We start from the raw sequence: 19327 nt of genomic DNA, 5'->3' as shown, positions 1-19327 counted from the left end.
GATGCAATATGGACGTACCCCTTTTTGCATGCTCAGTTAGCCAAGTGTGCGATATTTTAGTATGTTTACGGTAATAGTATATTTTGGGGTATGGGGTGGGATCGGGGGGTCAATTACATATATACTTTGCATTAATATGTTTTAAAATTTTATTTTCTAATATAAAGGTAACAATTATTTGCGTGATTAATTATATCTAGGTTTTTCTTGGCGCTAGGAATACGTGGGCTATCTTGATCTCGAATCCGGGTGCTGGAATACGATGAGAGAATATGTCTGCTAACTTGATCTCGAATCCGAGTGCTAGTATACGGTGAGAGAATATGTCTGCTAACCTGATCTCGAATCCGGGTGCTGGAATACGGGTGAGAGATTCCGTTCGGTCATTATTTTATAACCACCTTTCGGGTGTGTTATGTATAGTGCACGTGCCATGATTAATCTACATCCGATTATTGCAAACAAAGCTTCCGACACCGTCCATTGACTACGGATTACATCCGATTACATCCGATTATTGCAAACAGCTTCCGACACCGTCGATTGACTACCGGTACGAGTAGATATTCCCTGAGAATATTAGATTCGCGTAAGTCCTTTCTTTATACGTAAACCATATTCCCAGAGATTTTACTATTGATCTAATTCGCTAATGTATTTGAAAGTAAACTGTTTTCCCGGAGATTTAGATAAAGGCTGTATGTGTGTAAACGAGTAAGCCATCAAAACCATGTCATCAAACAAATAAAAATCTTTTGAAAAAGCTTTTGTCAACTTTGATCTGTTCATGGTTGGTGTATTGTGAATCATCATAAAAGATTTATTCAGAGTTGGCGTTCATTCAAATACGAATACCTCACATTGAATGATTATTATAGTTTATTATCGTGTTAAACTATTTATCTCCCGGATCCATGTAGCAAATGACAGAGTTCACTTATTAATGTACCGATATTCCCTTTAACAGAACGTACTTTACTTTAGTTATTATGTATAGATCCACCTAAATGGATAAATATTTTGTTACAATATACTCTTCAAACCCAATATCATAAAATTAAACTTAGAAAGTTCCCAGAAAATTTCAAGCGTAGTTAATTCCCCTTGTCAGTGGTGGAGTCTGACAAGAACCATCTTTGATGAAGAGATGAAGAAAATACATAATTATGAGGGAAGGGGGAGAGGGCGGAAGAGGCTGAAAGTGTCAATTAATATATCAATAGTATACTCAAAAACGTTACTGATCTCTGTAAGTTAGAGACGGAGATAATACATTAGAAGAGCTAATTCAGTAACCGCTAATATTTAGACTTGGTACCGGACTGTATGTCATACTATAGAGAACCATTACTTCATTTCAGAACTTAAAAAAAACAATGTCACTTTCTCTATTATAATTAAATGATGATGATATTTATATCTATGAATACTATACAATGGATAAGAAAAGACAAGATAAAACATCAGAAGAACTAATTCAGTAATCTGTAATAATTAGACTTGGTACCGCAGCTGTTTGTCATATTATTGAGAACCATTAGTTTATTTTAACTCACAATTACTGACTGTATTAGAGAGAGAGAAATGGGGTTTAACGTCCACTCGACACAAACTAGATCATTTCAATTTTATGGTATCCATAATTCGCTTACACGTAGGGGTCTTTAGCAGTGGGAGGAAACCTGAGGACCCGGCGAAAACCCACGAAGTTGACAGGTGACCCTACTTCTTGTCACCTAAAACCGGGGAATCGAAACCACGCCAGTTGACTCAATGACAGACCTTATGATACAGCGCGCACGTGCTCACCATTCCCCCCCCCCCCTCAAGAGCCCTTAGCAGTTGGAATTCAACTTTGCCCGGATAGCGGCGCTTCAGCCTATTCTCGTGTAGAGACTACATCAACTTTCGAGGCGAAAAGTCGACAGCACGCCAGCAAGCCAAAATCATAGGTCGCCAATATCTCCATTAATACTAGACTTTATCATACAGACATGTATTCAAATGTGACCTGGAATGCAGAGACTTGAACACATTTCGAGGCGAACGTCGATAGTACGACCGCAAGCCAAAATGATTGGTCGCTAATAGCGTGATGTGTTTATTTCCTAATTTCTACTTTTCGAGTTGCATTATGGCTTGTTATGCTTGTTGGCTCCTTTTTACTGACATCAATAAATACAAAATATGACTAAGTCGAAAGTCGGCTCACAAGCCAAAATGTAAGTTGAAAATAAGGTGTAATCCATGTAAACTGCACGCTACGCCGTATACGGCTATAATTATGATACATGGACATCACTATTTGCGATCGTCTGCTATACTACTAAGTACAACATATTGGCATTGAGAGGGAGATGAGTTGATACAGTTCTGTCTTTTATATTAATAAACAAATAGAATAAGTCGTGTTTACTACTTTATTATTGAATTCTGTGTATCGTTAATGTTCTAATTTTATTTTATCTCAGGAACTGAGATTTGAAATGCATAATGTTTATAAAGTACGAATTTAGTAATAGATTTACATATAAAAGATCACACCACATTTTAATCAATCCATACAAAGGACAGGTATATTTTAAAATTAACACTTCAGAGCTGTATCGGAAAAAAAAATATCTTTTAGTGTGTGCTTTTTATTATGAGGTTCCAGGCCATCCCCTCGGAATCATCCCTCTGAGCCCACCCTCTAAATACCGTCGTGGATAATACATTTTATATATTTTAGTCGAAGACGGGGTTGAAAATTTGAAAAAGATATAAAAGATCACACTGTGATGTGAATTGTCAATTTAAAAGCTAGGTCTTATTATTAGGCGATGAAAACAATAATAAGTACAGTATGGATCTGATAGACCATTAATTACAGTAAAATGTTATTGAAAACATTGATCTCATAGACCATTAAGAACAGTAAAATATTGATGACAAACTGGAGATTATGTACGATTAATAACAATTAAATATTGATGACAACATGTAGATTATGTACCTTTAATAACAATACATATTAATAATGACAAATTAATAAACTATTAATTACAATACATATTATTAAAGGCGGCAACATGGTGTTGATAAATCATTATTGACAATGCAACTTAATAATGGCAACATGGTGCTGATATTAATTACAGTACATCATATAAATAAATAATGGCAATATGGCGCTGATAAACCATTAATGGCAATACAAATTAATAATGACAGTGCAATATGGTGCTGATATAGCATTAATGACAATACTAATTAATAATCACTATATGGAGCTGATAAACAACACGGTGCAAATAAACGAAAGCATGATCACATGGTTTTAATTAATTATTAATGATAAACTGATAAAACATATAATACTAACTATGTAGACTACAAACTATAAACGGTAGCACATTGATGGTCAAATGTAAGTGGAAAAGCCCCATTTTGCAATTTGATAATAGTCAGTTTATCAGTTCCATATAAAGGTTCGTTATAATCTGATTATAAGTGTGCAATAAAATGAAATGAAATGGGGTTTAACGCCCTACTGTTCACCATCAGCCAACACCTGAAACGAAGCCGGGACTTCCAGGTTAGCTAGCAAGTGTCTTCCTCACTGAGCCACCATAGCTCGCACTTGCATTAACTTAAACCCCAGAACCCTGATAAAATACATGTAATGTTTTATTAATGACCGTTTGTTCTAATACAGTACAGAATTCTCAGCATTAGCACGCATTACGCGTATTATATATATTCTGTAGCAATTATATACATTTTATATAATTAAATGTAATTTAGAATACTTAAGCAATTAAATCCTGTTGTGGACAATAATCTTATATAAGCACGTGGTCCACATCTATACCAGGGAAAGTAATCATTCTGGTCCATGTAAAACCTATGCCGTTTTACAAAACAATAAAAACAATAAAGCAAAAAGCAGATACACCATTAATTACGATAAAAGATTAGAGATAATATGGAGATTATAAACAGTTAATAACAAATCAAAATTATAAATGTCAATACAAATTAATAATCACAATATGAGGGTGATAAATTATTAACTACAATTCAAATTAATAATGGTGGCACCATGGTGTTGATAAACCATTTAATGACAATACAAATGAATAATGGCAATATGGAGCAAATAAACGATTAATAACAATACAAATTAATAATCGCAAAACGGTGCTGATAAATGAAAGCATGATCAAGTAGTTTTAATTGATTTAATGACAAAATGATGCTGATAAATGAATGATGCAGACTATGAACTACAAACACTACAGATTAATAGCAACACAATGATGATGCTGATTATCAAATTATACATCTAATGTATAGCAACACAAAGATGGTAAAATGTGAGTGGAAAAGCTCCAATTTGAAATTCCGAAACAGACAATTTAGCATCTGGGTACAAGTAAGTTGAAAGATTGTCGTATGAACTTTTGTTAGAATCCGATTATAAGCGTGCAATAAAATGAAAATGAAATGAGATTGAAAGTTCTACTTTTCTGCATCGGCCAACACCTGGATCGAACCAGAGAGTTTCAAGGTTAGCGACCCCCCTTCATATTCACTGCGTCACCCGCTTGCAATAATACAAAGAGCCCGGATTATATAATGTTTATTGATAACCGATTTGTTATAATAATGTCTGTAATTTTCAGTGTCAATCGTTTAACTCTAATAGAGGCATTGATAATATTTAGTCAGTTTTGAAATGAAGTAATAGTGAGCTATAATATGAAAAACAGCTACGGTACCAAGTCTAAATTCGTTCTTCTCATGCGTCATTTTGTCTCGTAAATACAGAGATCAGTAATCATCGTCGTAATCATCATCACAATCATCAGCATACTCATCATCATAGTCATCGTTGTCACCATCATCGTCGTCACTATCATTGCCATTTTCGTCTTCAAGAAATTCTTTTAATGCCCTATTCATTTTATAGTATTTATAGTTATAAACGCCATTACCACGTTGATGCGCGATACCATCCTTACTCCGACCAACCCTCGTCCATGCTAAACCATCGTCCCGTCCATCGTCATCATCATCATCACTACATTGAGGTGCTTGCGGGATGAAACTATTAATATCCATGTGTCGATCATCATAAATAAAATCCTCTTCATCTCCAGAATCCAAAATATCATCATCCTTGAAAACATCATCAATACTATCGTGGAAATATCTTTTAGGAATGTAATGAATGAGACGGATGTCATCTTTTAGCTCTAAAGGGATATCTAACTTGTGAACCTTTCTCTTTATATCAAGTCCAATATGTTGTCTAATAACCCTTACACATTTTTCCTTCAGGGTTAAGCTGACACAAAACAAATTAAACCTATCTCTAATTGGTGAATGTAACGCCTCGTCTGTTGTCCTCGCCTTATCCTCCATTTTAAAGTTAACAACGGAAACAATTTCTGCCTGTGTTGCTCCGCTTCGATAAAGAAGTTGTCGAAGTTTATGTCTCTCTTCGCTGTTAAAGTTCCCTAAAGTAACATGATCATTGTAGTGATTGGTTTCGGTAGATGAAGACTGTAAATGTTGAAGGCAACAGTTTTCAGCAACTAAATACCGAATGAAGCTGGTATTGTGGTTTGATTGGGGCCATGGGAAGAGTAACATTCGTTGAATCAATCGGTTTCTCTGTCTGTTTGGTAAATTTAGGAGATACCTACAATCTTTATCTAACAGAAGTGTCAAACACTTTCGTCCAAAACCAAGATCAAGAAATTGTAAGGCTGATGATCCATGTTTATAATCGACAATATGACGATCCGCTCCTACATCTAGAAGTTTATTGATAATATGTGTATCATTGATTTCGGCAGCTAACATTAATGCTGTTTTACCATCGGAGTCTTGAATATTGACATCTCCTCCAGCGTTAACAAGGATATCTACACATTCATTAAATGCCTTGTAATTCACACGCAAATTGTTCTGTAATGAATCAGTTAACGGTATGTTTTGCTGCAAACGTGGATGTTTTTTGAATGCATTCATACGATCAGTTTGCGACTTTTCTTTTAGCTTTTCGTTGCTGACATTCCTCTTCAACTCAGCTATTTCCGCTTGTTTATACTGTCTGTTCAAATGCGAACAAGCAATAACAGCAGCGTGTAAAGCAGTGTGTCCTAATTTGTTCTGTATATTAACATCACATACACGACCTTGTTTGGTTAACAACTCTAAATATATGTTGTTAATCAAATACCCGGCAATAATAACCGGAGTGTTGCTTTTATAGTCTGTGTGATTTATGTCAACACCGTAACCAAACAGCCAGTTAAATTTATCAAATGTAAATTTATATTTCACTTGGGCAAGGAGATGAAAAATATTTTTATTTGTTTGATCAGTTGCATCTCCAACTGGTGACTTTAATCCAATATAATACTCAAAGATTTGTAAATTACCGAGTGTAAGAATATCATGAAGTAATTTAACTCCATTACTAACTATATTAGCACCAGACTCAACTAAAAGTTGGAAGATGGTAAGAGTAGTCCTATAATCCCTTTTTGTAGGATATAAGTAGTTCCGTTTAAAACAATATCTACATGCTGATAGACCATCATCATCAATACTATTAATGTTATCTTTATCACCCAATACAAGTTTAACGATGTCTGTGTCAGTAGCGTATTGTGCCGCTGTCATTAATGGTGTAATACCTGATTTAATCTTTTGTTTTACATCAGCTCCATGTTTGATTAATGATGATACTAGTTTTATACATGTATCTATATTATCACCATGATCTTGTACAGCAAGTGTTAAAGGAGTATCACCAAATTTGTTAATTCCATTAATATCAGCACCATGTTTGATTAGTGTTGATATTAGTTTTATACATGTATCTATATTATGACCATGATATCGTATAGCACATGTTAAAGGAGTAAAACCATCCCCGTTCATTCCATTAATATTTGCGCCATGTTTGAATAGTAATGATATTAGTTTTATATCTGTATCGATTTTATCACCATAATATCGTATAGCATATGTTAAAGGAGTATTACCATCCCTGTCCTTTCCATTACTATCAGACCCATGTTCGATTAGTAATGATATTAGTTTTATACATTTATCGATATTATGACGATGATATCGTATAGCAAGTGTTAAAGGAATATCACCTAGCTGGTTAATTCCATTACTATCAGCTCCATGTTCGATTAGTAATGATATTAGAGTTATACATGTGTCGATATTATCACTATGATATCGTATAGCAAGTATTAAAGGAGTATAACCATGCCCGTCCATTCCATTACTATCAGCTCCGTGTTCGATTAGTAATGATACTAGTTTTATACATGTATCTGTATTATCACCATCATATTGCATAGCATATGTTAAAGGAGTGTAACCATCCCCGTCCAATTTATTAATATCAGCTCCATGTTCGATTAGAAAAGATACTAGTGTTATACATTTGTCTATATAATCATGTTTCATAGCACATGTTAAATGACTATTACCGTTCCCGTCTTTTTCATTAATATCAGCCCCATGTTGGATTAGTAATGATACTAGTTTTATACATGTATCTATATTATCACCATGATATCGTATAACGCATGTTAAAGGAGTAAAACCTATCGCATCCTGGTGATTAATATCAGCTCCATGTTCGATTAGTAATGCTATTGCTTTTATGTTATCTGTATCATCACTATGATATTGTATAGCATATGTTAACGGAGTAAAACATATGTTATTGTGCTGATTAATATCAGCTCCATGTTCGATTAGTATTGATATAAGTTTTACACCTTTCTCTGTATTATCAACATGATATTGTATAGCATATACTAAAGGAGTATAACCATGCCCGCCCTTTCCATTACTATCAGCTCCATGTTTGATTAGTAATGATACTAGTTTTATACATGTATCTATATTATCACGATGATATTGCATAGCATATGTTAAAGGAGTATTACCATCCCCGTCCACTGCATTTATATCAGCTCCATGTGTGACTAGTGATGATACTAGATTTATACATGTATCTATATTATTACCGTGATATCGTATAGCATATGTTAAAAGGGTATTACCATTCCCGATCATTCCATTAATATCAGCCCCATGTTTGATTAGTAATGATATTAGTTTCATGCATGTATCTATATTAGTACTATGATGTTGTATAGCATATGTTAAAGGGCTATTACCATTCCCGTTCATTCCATTAATATCAGCCCCATGTTTGATTAGTAATGATATTAATTTTATGCATGTATATATATTATCACTATGATATTGTATAGCACGTGTTAACGGGGTGTCACCATCTTGGTTCATTTTATTAATATCAGCCCCGTGTTCAATTAGTGATGATATTATTTTTATACATTTATCTGTATTATCACGATGATATTGTATAGCACATGTTAAAGGGGTATCACCATCCCTGTTCATTCCGTTACTATCAGCTCCACGTTCAATTAGGAATGAGATTAGTTTTATACGTGTATCTGTATTATCACGATGATATTGTATAGCACCTGTTAAAGGAGTATAACCATTCCCATTCTTTCTATTAATGTCAGCCCCTTTTTCTATTAGTAATGATATTAGTTTTATACATGTATCTATATTATCGCCATGGTATTGTATAGCACATGTTAAAGGAGTACAACCTATCTTATCCTCCTGATTAAGATCAGCACCATGTTCGATTAGTAATGATATTAGTTTTCTACATGTATCTATATTACCATCATGATATCGTATAGCACATGTTAAAGGAGTAAAACCTATCGTATCCTGCGGATTAATATCAGCTCCATTTTCGATTAGTAATGTGATCAGTTTTATGCATGTATCTACATTATCACTATGATTTTCTATAACGCATGTCAAAGGAGTAAAACCTCTCTTATCCTGGTGATTAATATCAACTCCATGGTTGATTAGGAATGGGGTTAGTTCTATGCATGTATCTATATTTTTACCATGATGTTTAATAACATAATGTACAGACCCCATCAAATTCAATCCAGCTTCTGTTAAAACCTTGATACAGTTAAGACAATCTGATGTATTATCAGCGTTTTTTATACAATAATATAACGCCGTGTGACCCTCCACAGATTCATAATCAACCATATGTTTAATATTATCATTACTTAATAGAATCGATAACATTTCACCTGATTTAGCAAACATTAGAATGGAATAATCAGGGTCTGGTTTAAGGTCAGTTTCAATAATAGATAAAATATATTCAACTGTGTTTAAACTGTTAATCTTGATAGATTCCGTTAAAGCACTCCAATATTTACCTTCATTTTGAATTTGTAAACTTAATCCCTGAGAAAACAGATACTTGATACCTTCAACAAAATCAGATTTTATAGCACATGTTAGTAATTCCAATCTGTGGTTAATATCAGATTGTAACAATAGACATTTAGTAAATAAACATTGCAATAGTGTTAAATTCCCCTTAGCTATGGCCTGACTAGTCAATTTAATAAAGGCATAGCTTAATCTCCCGATATCATCAGGTTGCAGTTGATTTAGTAATGTCTCTATTTCATCCATGTTCTCAGATTCTACATTCTTCTGCAATCTAAAATAAACAAGTAATAAGTGAGAATGTTTTACGTGCCTAAATCCCCCCAATACCACCAATATTATCAATTTAAACAAAATAATTCACAATCAATGTACATAATACAACCTCCATGTTGTAATATACAGTGTTGTAATAGTGTATATTATAAACACAAATATGAATCTCTTTGTTGTGTAATTCAGGTATATTTCCTTAATAAAATAATATGAATTAACAACCCATGTTGTATTACACAAGAAGTTGAGTTTTGATACGCACCAAATTCAAACTCATTCAATAGTAGGGTAAATGAAGTTTCCTTATCAATCTTGTTCAGAATTTTAACACGTCCCACATGGCCAAAATTGAAGAAGAAAAGGGTATATTTTGTACGTTTTCAATGTGCTTTGAATTTCGAGACTGAATATTTGGAACAGTATATATCCTATCGACTCAAATCTTTCGTAAATTGATAAAAGACAAACTGACTGTGCAAATTTTGGAGTTTATGTATACTATAGTGACTTTGCAGAGTCTGTGGAAATCCTGAAAAAAATAGTGAATAGTGCATTTGTACCACATTTTGCCACCTGGTGGCACAAACTGTGTGAATCGTAGATTGCATGTGACGCGACATTCGTAATCTACATCTAAAGTTGTCTCAGATTACAACGTTAGAGAGTTCTACTCCTATTAGCAATGTGAGTTTAAAGCACCCGAAAACCCGAAAAAATTAACGAACTGATGACCCTTCTCAGAGAATTTTGGACCTAAGAGGTTAAAAAATCGGATTTGTTAGTTTAAGGTCACATACTAAAACATATATTTTTATAATGTTTTCGGGGGGGGGGGGGGATCATATTCCCACCATTGGTCCAGTTGATATGGAATGACCCAGGAGGATACCTCTAGCAAGGAAGATCTGATCTGTACGAAACAGTCCACGCATTTTAACTAAATTGAAGCACACAGATGGATCCCGATATGGTTTTTTTTCTAACACTATTTATTCAATAAATATTTACATAATATAAAAATAATATATATAAATCTGTGATCTGAAAACAAGCCGGGGCTTACATAAATTCATCTCCCTATTTACAGTGTTTGAAATTATAATCATAAATTATATAACGTTTTTTTAATTTACAAAGAAAAATGTACATGTAAACTCTCAATGTTGCTATATTATATCGGACATATCGTAGTTTAAGTACAAATGGGGTTAATATACAAAAAGTAATGTAATATAATGTAATGTAGTGTAATGTGGTGTAATGAGGGTAAGCGAAGCAATTATTTGATGATGTTGATAGTAGTGGGGAGGTGTGCGAACCCAAAATTGTGGATGGGAGAGAGAGAGAGAAATTCTGAAGTCTAATATCTAAAACGAGCAATTAAAACGGTAGATAAAACCAAATGAAAACAATAAGTATCATCATTCAAAAGGAGGTAAGTAGAAGAACCAGCAGGACATATTAATTGTTACCATTCGAGCAAGATGGTGTTAGTAGAATCAGCAGGACATGATAAGTATCAACAGTCGAGAGACAGTAGGTGAATACAGCGGGTGCTGTAAATAAGACCAGCAGAACAGGATGAGTATCGTCAGTCGATAAGTATCAGGACATGGACGGATTATCAATCAGGGAACAATAAATAAAATAAAATAAAATGAAATAAATGAAATGAAATATGGTTTTATGGCACGTCAGCTCCAACCGGGCTATATTGCGCCAAACATATGGTAATTATTTCGAGACAGGCTAAACTATATCACAGAACAAATTACATGCATAAATAAAAACAATATCACAGTAAGTAACATTAAAAATAAAATCTATCTTTTATGCATATAACTATCTAAAATACAAAAATGAAATGATATATAAATACAAATTAAAATTTACGATAAAAACCTGTCTCTTTTAAAATTCTAACACTTTCCCATATAAACCCGGTTGGGCAAACATATGATGTAATGATTGACAACGGTAAAAAATGAAATAAAGTAAAATAAAATCTGGTGACGGTAAGTAAAACTCACCATGACACGCTATGTATAATTAATGAGGAGACGACAATTTAAACCAGCAGGACAACACGATAAGTATCATTAAGACACGATAAGTGTCACCAATCTAGAGACCCAAGCGTCTCACAATACGTATCAGGACAGGATATGTATCATGAGTTATATAACAATAACTAAACCCACCATCACGCGATAGGTATTATCAATAAAAAAAAGACGGTAAGTATCATCTACGATAAAGGACGTCTATCAAAAGGTTGTAAATCAAACCAGCAGGACACGATAATCAGCAAGATACCGTAAGTAAAAATATCGGGACACGATATGTAACATCAATTACACCAGCATGACACGATAAGCATCGTGGGTCAGGAATCAGTAAATAGGACAGGCATGACACGATAGGTATTATCATTCAATCAATTACACAACAAGTATAATCAATGGAGAGAAGGTGAATAAAAAACCACATGGGTGTGGTAAGTATCATAAATGAAGAAGCGGTAGGTACAATCAGCATGGCACGATAAGTACCATCAGTCGAGATACACTGGGTAAAAACCAGCATGGCAGTCAAGAAAACAGGTAAGTATCGTCAATCAAGACAACAGGTAAGTAGCATCAATCAAGAGATGGTAAGTATGTGATTTACGCTATCTATATGAATAATTACATTAGGCGAATGTATACGAATTGTATGGCGTGGACATGAACACGTTATATGATACGTACTTGTCAAAATATATATGAATAATAATATCGTTTGTAATGAATTTATTTGCAAACACACTTAGTCCACTTCCTAATACTGTGTGAATAACAAAATGGGGGTTCTGAAGTCCAGGCTAAGTTGTTATTGTCAAAACACTCGTGGGAGGAAATTACCGTTTCGTCAATAAGTGTAACTGACCAATCACCTAATTAATTGCAGAAATCTAAGCACGATCTGCGCATGACATATCCGATACCATTTAGATTCTTTGGGAAAGACCCCGTCTGGATTGGGTAGACCCCGTTGATTCGTAGTGTAGGAGATCCATGGTGTAGTAGGATCATCCAGTAACTCGCCCTGCGGCTTAATGGGGTTTACATAGACTGAGAGACATGCCATTTGTATGTAGTCTATGTTCCTGGATCATAAACAAACCTTTTAGCTGATGATATAAATGCGTACACAACAAGTGAAGTTTAAAGCGAAGTCCAAGCCACAAAACAATTACAATAAAATACGTCAGAGACAAATCTAGACGATCACCGGTTAACAAGATGTGTGGCAGAGAATAAATCAGATGTCGGGTATGGTAAACCATTCGATGGCACGGCTTTCCCATATCCTACCTTCGACGGGCTGCATTCTACACCTCTGACCATGAATAAGTTCAATAATGAGCGGAGATAACAATTTCAATGACAGAAAATTTAGGATACAACTAGGTGTATAGTTCGACAATGGGCATTTTTTGCTGATTTTACACAGAGTGGTGAACCATTTTATTGCTAGATGCAATGTTAGATGTGCAAGTAATTCATAAGTGTCATCTATTTAGGAACACCAGCCTCAGTGTTTGATAGATACAACTAGATTAATGTCCAGTCAGTAGTGGGGGCCTGGGTACAGCGCCTTTGGCGCGCATGCGCAGAAGCCCTAGCAACGGCGTTGCGCATGCGCAGGTCACTTCCGGTGCCCCTAGCAACGGCCACTTCCGGTGATGATATCACTTCCGGTGATGACGTCATAAGATGACGCCACTTCCGGTGATGACGTCACTTCCGAGAGTGCGTCACTTCCGTTTCCGGCGATAACATCACTTTCAGTGATGACGCCATCCTTGGCAACGACCATATCCGGTGGAGATGTCGTGACGTCATAATGACGTGACGTCATAGGGTATTTCCCTGGGGGATTCCCCTTTTCTTTTGTCCATTCGCCCTTTCTTGGGGGTTTAAACTTTTTCTCGCCCTAGTTCCCTACCCTTTTCTCGCCCTTTCTCGGGAGTTAAACTTTCTCGGGGATTCCCTCGCCCTTTCTTCGGGGGACCCCCTTCCCTTTGCTCATGTTCTCTCGTTCTTTCTTGGGATTGCTCTCGGGGATTCCCCCTCCCTTTGCTAGTTTTCTCTCGTCTTTTTTTTTGGGGTGTTCCCTCGCCCTTTCTCGGGACTTGCTCAGTGGGGTTCCCTCGCCCTTTCTGGGGAGTTCACAAGCACGCTTTCACGAAAAAGACTTTTTAATAACATTTTTAATAACATTTTTAATGAATAGAACAATCGAACAATCGAACATTAGAACAAATCAACAATTGAACGTATTTACATTTTTGAAAAAGAACAACACGTTTGTCCACCCAAACGATTTAAGGATGGAAAATTATTTTGAGCCCATTGGTTCACCAGAACATCATTTTGCCGGGTATTGGTGCCAAACAATTGCAGGCACCGTTTCGAATGGCAGATAAAAAATAAACAGTAATGTCCACACACAAAACTCGTTAAACTCTGTAACCATCGGGGTTGATGGGTAGTGGGTCCGTAACGTTGACTGAAATCGGCAAAGGCTTGTCCATAGGTCTCGGGTGGGCATCCGTAAGAATAAAAAAAATACAAGTGTCCAGGTCCTTGACACATAAACACGGTCCAGTGGGTGCCGGGGTCTTGTTCGTCGTCGGTATTGACAATGTAGGCTAGAGGATAGGTATGGGGTTGCAGTTGGTACAGGTGATTCCGGGACCAGACGCCACCAAAGACGTCCGAATGATGACGCAGGGCCTCTTCCAATTGTAACGTGGATAAAGGACTACCAATCCATGATGATTTGGTGGTTACAATCGATTTCCAAGACATTGTCGTATTCGGCAAACATCATAAGATTGAGAGCGTTAGTGGGGGCTGCCGAGAAGCGTAGTTCTAGAGACAGGTTACCCGTGGTTCTGGGATGTGAATAGGCCCGGTCTGCTCCTCGGTCGTTGGTCAAATCAAAACAAAACAGCGTGTAACCCTTGATATAATCGTGGAAACTGAGATCCAAATCTTCTCGGGTATTGAGAACACCCACACGATTCATTAAATCCATGTACGGTGTGATGGCCAATTTATCGCCAAAGTTGAGATCGGCATAATCATCCACGACTATTCCATCTATGGTCAAGTGGAAAGGTGAGTTTGCCGTTGTATCGAAACGGGAGTACGGGGTGGTAGTGTTGACGGGGTGGAAGCACAGAACACTGAATGAGACCTTCGTACTGTTCCCAAGCTTGACTAGGTCGTGTGATGATGTTTGGTTCTTTGAGAGGAAATTTACCGTATTTACACACCCAAGGGTAAAGGGATACCACGTCCACGTATCGGATCTCTTCGTCGGGATGTTCGGCTTTGGCCATCAATTGACAGGCATTGGTTCTTCCTCCAAAAAAGCCAGCTCTGGGCGACAGGGGATCCGGACAAGGCCATCCCTGCGCTTCTAGACTGGCAAAGAATTCTTCCATCTCGGGATTACGACGACGTTCTTCGTTCAGTTCACATTCCCACATGACTTTGATCTCAGATAGTCCATACACGTGACGTAATTTGTAAAGCCGATCTTGAGTGTGTTGATACAAATCACGCATGGTTCTAGACGGATCATAGGGGTGATGATGTTTCACGTCTTGTATGGGTCCGGGGTAGCAGCGAGGACATCCGTGATAGGCACATCCCATGAATTCGTAGCCCGTGTTATCGTCGTAGCCATCTAAATGATACGCGCAAATTCTCACTTCACCCTGGTTACGAGCATGTCGAATCTGTGGAACGCGACTTCCCTCTCGCAACGCTTTGAGAGTCTGACCGTGCTGTTCCCATTCCAACCATCTCAAGGCTATGTTAGATTGCTGTCGCGGTCGAAACTGTTTCCAATCTTTTCCGGCTTCGGGTTCCTGCATCAGGGCTCGGGGAATGATGGCCACCGTATCGGGTTCCAAATAATGCGTGCGAAATACTTTATTACAGGCCAAAGCCAACGTGAGACTTTCAACAAAAGGATCGAGACCCGTGTCCATCATAAACAAGTCTCTGAAAGCAGCACCGCCGCGTTTGAGTACATCCACATCGCTCTTGCAATACGTCAACAGCTCGTGTTGAAAATCAAATGGTTCGTGTTTGTGTTGTTGGTACCAGGCGTAAAAGGCTTTACGTTCAGACACCCCCATGCCTTCAGGATCGTATTCTTCGGCTGGTGGATATGGACCCACGTACGTGTAATGGTCTGGCTTGTTAAAAAAGTGTGGAAAATAGCCTTTCTTCAGTTCCGTGAGGCCAAACGTCGTGGGTACATCTCGTAAAGGCATGGGTAAAAAGTTTAGCGAATCGACAAATTTTACGGCTCCCAAGGTCACTGTCATCACTTTTCCACCACTCATAACAACTTGCGGAGCGGCTATCGCATGGTCGTGTATCGTTTGCAACATTAGTAACCCATCGTATCCCTTAAAATTATGTGCAACGGCTATGATGTGTGTAGACTTGCGAGATTTTCTTCCTCCGGGAACTGTACCGTGTGCCGATAAATAGATGAACCATTTTCCGACGTCGTCCAACGTCCGAAATATCCATTCGCGTTGACCATTCCAGAAAGGATCACAGTAATCACAGGGGTCCGATGATGCCATGCAGAAATGACAACAGCATTGTAACACACACAAGTTTACTACATGTTCTCCCGTATCTTGACTGCATTCGAAATCATAAAATACAAAACGAGTCAATTCTTTTTCTTGGAGTCTTGCTAACTGCTGTGGTCGGTCCGGCTGAGTCATATCAATGGGCGATTTGAGTTTTTGAATAGAACACCAATGGTCTCCGCGTTGATGCCATTTCTTACAGATGGAGCACTCGTATTCCCCACACACGTGTTCGGCCAATGTCCTGTGTCTTCTCAGAATATCCCACTCTTTGCCGCACTGTAGACATTTCGTCCATCGTTGACAGATCGTTGGTGTTCCTGGTTGCCGGGGTTTTAGGTGCCGGTCATAACACATCTGATTCGGAAAACGTCGATGACATGTGTCACAGTCTCGACGAGTGGCGTCTTCCAAACACGGGGGTCCTGACTGTTGACAACTGTGACACATGGCATGACACTCGTGTAGATCCGGATGATCGTAACCTTTTTGACAGGCCTCACAGAAATAGTTTCTTTCAAAAAAAGCAGGCATGGAAGTGATGACGTCATAATGATTGGCGTGATGGTATAAATGTAATATTTTAGGCTGACCACCTACGACGTACTTGGTTCCTTTGAACATGAGTTTTCCAAAGAGTTGTCGGGAATAAACATTGATCTGGTATCCCTGGGGGCCCAGCACACGTTGGTATTGTTCCCAGGTCTCGGGACCACGACAGGCTTCGTAGGCACCTCCTACCTCTTCAATTAATCGGCGGGTCTTTCGTGTCTGCCAGCTGTCGGGTCCACAATGCTTGACTATTCTTTTTCTTTCTGCTTCCCATTCTGGAGTGTCGTTTTTGTTGGCATAGTGTTTGGCCACCACCAAAGCACGTTGGAAACAGAGCTGGTCCCGATTTTTAATCACCACGATGGCTCTCTTCCGTTTCAAATACTCTTCAAAGGAACTCATGTCTTTCTTTTTGATAATAGGCTGCCCACTTCCGGATCCATTAGGCGAGGCTACGTGACACACATGTAGTCTCAGGCGTTCGTCCATCTTAAATTCTTCGTTGGATTGTAATATTCGGGCCAACGGATCCAATATGTGATTTGGTCTGACATCTTGCCACGTTTGAAATGGTATCCATGCCGACGTCTTGAGTCCCGGGTGCGATACACTAAATCGTACAAAGTCGTTGGGTTGACAGCCAACCAAATTCCGAAGATCATTTAATATGTTGTCAAAGGTATCATATAAAACTTCTGGAACGTCCACTGGTGAAATTTGGTCCCAATTCTGATGAAAATCAACGTTGACATACAAGCTTTCCGTGTGAAAACGTCTGGAACGACGCTGGTGTCCTAAACGTAGAGTGTAGCCTGGTGTATTCGCCATTGTAGAATGCTATAACCAGTAAACGCTTGCTCCTTTATATAGACACGGTTGATGACGTCAATATAGAACATGACGTCATTTTAAGTATATGCCTACTTTTATAGCTTTTATAGCTTAAAGTGAGGCTTACAGTGAAGTCCGCGCGATTTCTTTTTTTTGCCTTGTAAAATTCTAAGAACAATATTATAAAATGTTTTTTGTCCAAAAAGTCAAGGCTCTCTCACAGGTCCGCGATAAAAGGACAAATAGGCGTGAGAAACCCAACACTTCAATCATGGGTAATTCTCTGAAGAGAGAGAAACGTCTGACAAGCCAGTGGCAGGGGGAGTTCCAGCAACTTCTCTCTGAGCAGTGTGCCGAGAGGTCGGCATGGGAGGCCGAGAAAGCGGCATGGCAGGCCGAGCGGCAACGGTTTTTGGAGGAGCGAGGGTACCTCCAAAAACTGTTGCGGCAGACCCGCCGTGAGCTTCATCGGCTGGAGGCCTTAGAGCTAGATGCTCACAGAGAGGAACTGTTGAACCTCTATCGGCTGCAAGCCGATGGGGTACTTCCCCTACCACCACCCCCACCGCCTTACAGTCTATACCCTCGGCTGTAAGGCAAACCGGCCATCGGCCATCCAACGGCCCTTTACAGGGCCACCCAAACGGTCCTTTTCAGGACCACCAACTCATTCAAAAAGAGTTTTCATATTCTAATAATAGTTCTATTTTGATTTTAAATAGTAAAAGTTCTATTTTGATTTTAAATAGTAAACAAAACCAAAAATCATATTAAAATCATATTAAAAAATCCTATCAAAAATCTTAATAAGATCCTATTTCGCCCATTCGTGGCCATATTTTAAGATCATATATTAAATTTTCTCGCCTAATATAGTATACATTTCAAATACATTTTAAATTATTTTAAAATCTGTTTTTAAGGAGGGATCATTGCTCTCTATGAGGTCCGCGCTGAGGGGGGGGGGGGAGGGGGGGCTCGGAAATTTCGATCCCGTTATTTTGCATAAAAGGCCGACCGATCGCGCTTTTCTGTCATTCCATCATGGGTTCTTATATTATGTTGGACGGAGAAGACTGGTTTGAGGTGATGGAAGAGGTGTTGGTCATTCCAGAGTGTGCAACACAAACTGTACCAGAAACAGAGATCGCCCTTGAGCCAACGGATGTTATAGTCGTGGATGATAGCGACGACGACGAGTGGTTAGTGGCCAGTGGCCAGACACCAGCACAACCCTTCGAGCCACTGGTCCTCTCTGAAGATCCATTCTGGGGATATACACCGGCCACTCCACCGAGACCATCAACACCCTTATACGACCCGTTTACTGGTACTTGGACGCTGAAGACTTGGCACCAAACCAGCACGCCATCCCATACCAGGTACCAGGACGAAGACGACGCAGAATTTATTAGGCGTATCTGCCTTGGGTAGGCGATTAACCAACCAACGGCCCTTTTCAGGGCCACCCAACTTATTCAGAAAGAGTTTTAATATTCTATTTTAATTTTAAACAAACAAACAAAAAAAACATCTATAGCTAAACGTGCTTACTTTGACGTCCGCGTTTGACGTCGTTCGGAGATTTCAATCCTATTTTCCAATCCTATTTTTTTTTCTTGGGTCTGTTTTTGAGAAGGAGGGCTCGTTGCTCTCTATGAAGTC

General features: G+C 38.1%; 1 protein-coding gene across 1 annotated transcript; it reads right to left on the bottom strand.

Moving 5' to 3' along the window:
• Positions 1-2897: 2897 nt before the first annotated feature.
• On the bottom strand, positions 2898-16601 carry LOC130012898 (ankyrin repeat domain-containing protein 54-like; the record flags this gene model as incomplete). Its single annotated transcript, XM_056101005.1, has 4 exons — positions 2898-2935; positions 6756-6878; positions 8619-8727; positions 16548-16601. Coding segments are annotated over 4 exons (324 nt in total), but the record flags the coding sequence as incomplete, so codon positions are not given.
• Between the last annotated feature and the right edge of the window lie 2726 nt (positions 16602-19327).

The sequence above is a fragment of the Patella vulgata genome, chromosome 1 (genome assembly GCF_932274485.2).
Source record: "Patella vulgata chromosome 1, xgPatVulg1.2, whole genome shotgun sequence".
NCBI classification, from domain to species: Eukaryota; Metazoa; Mollusca; class Gastropoda; family Patellidae; genus Patella; species Patella vulgata.
The sequence above is the reverse complement of the archived record's forward strand: the minus strand, read 5'-3'. Positions and strand labels throughout refer to the sequence as shown.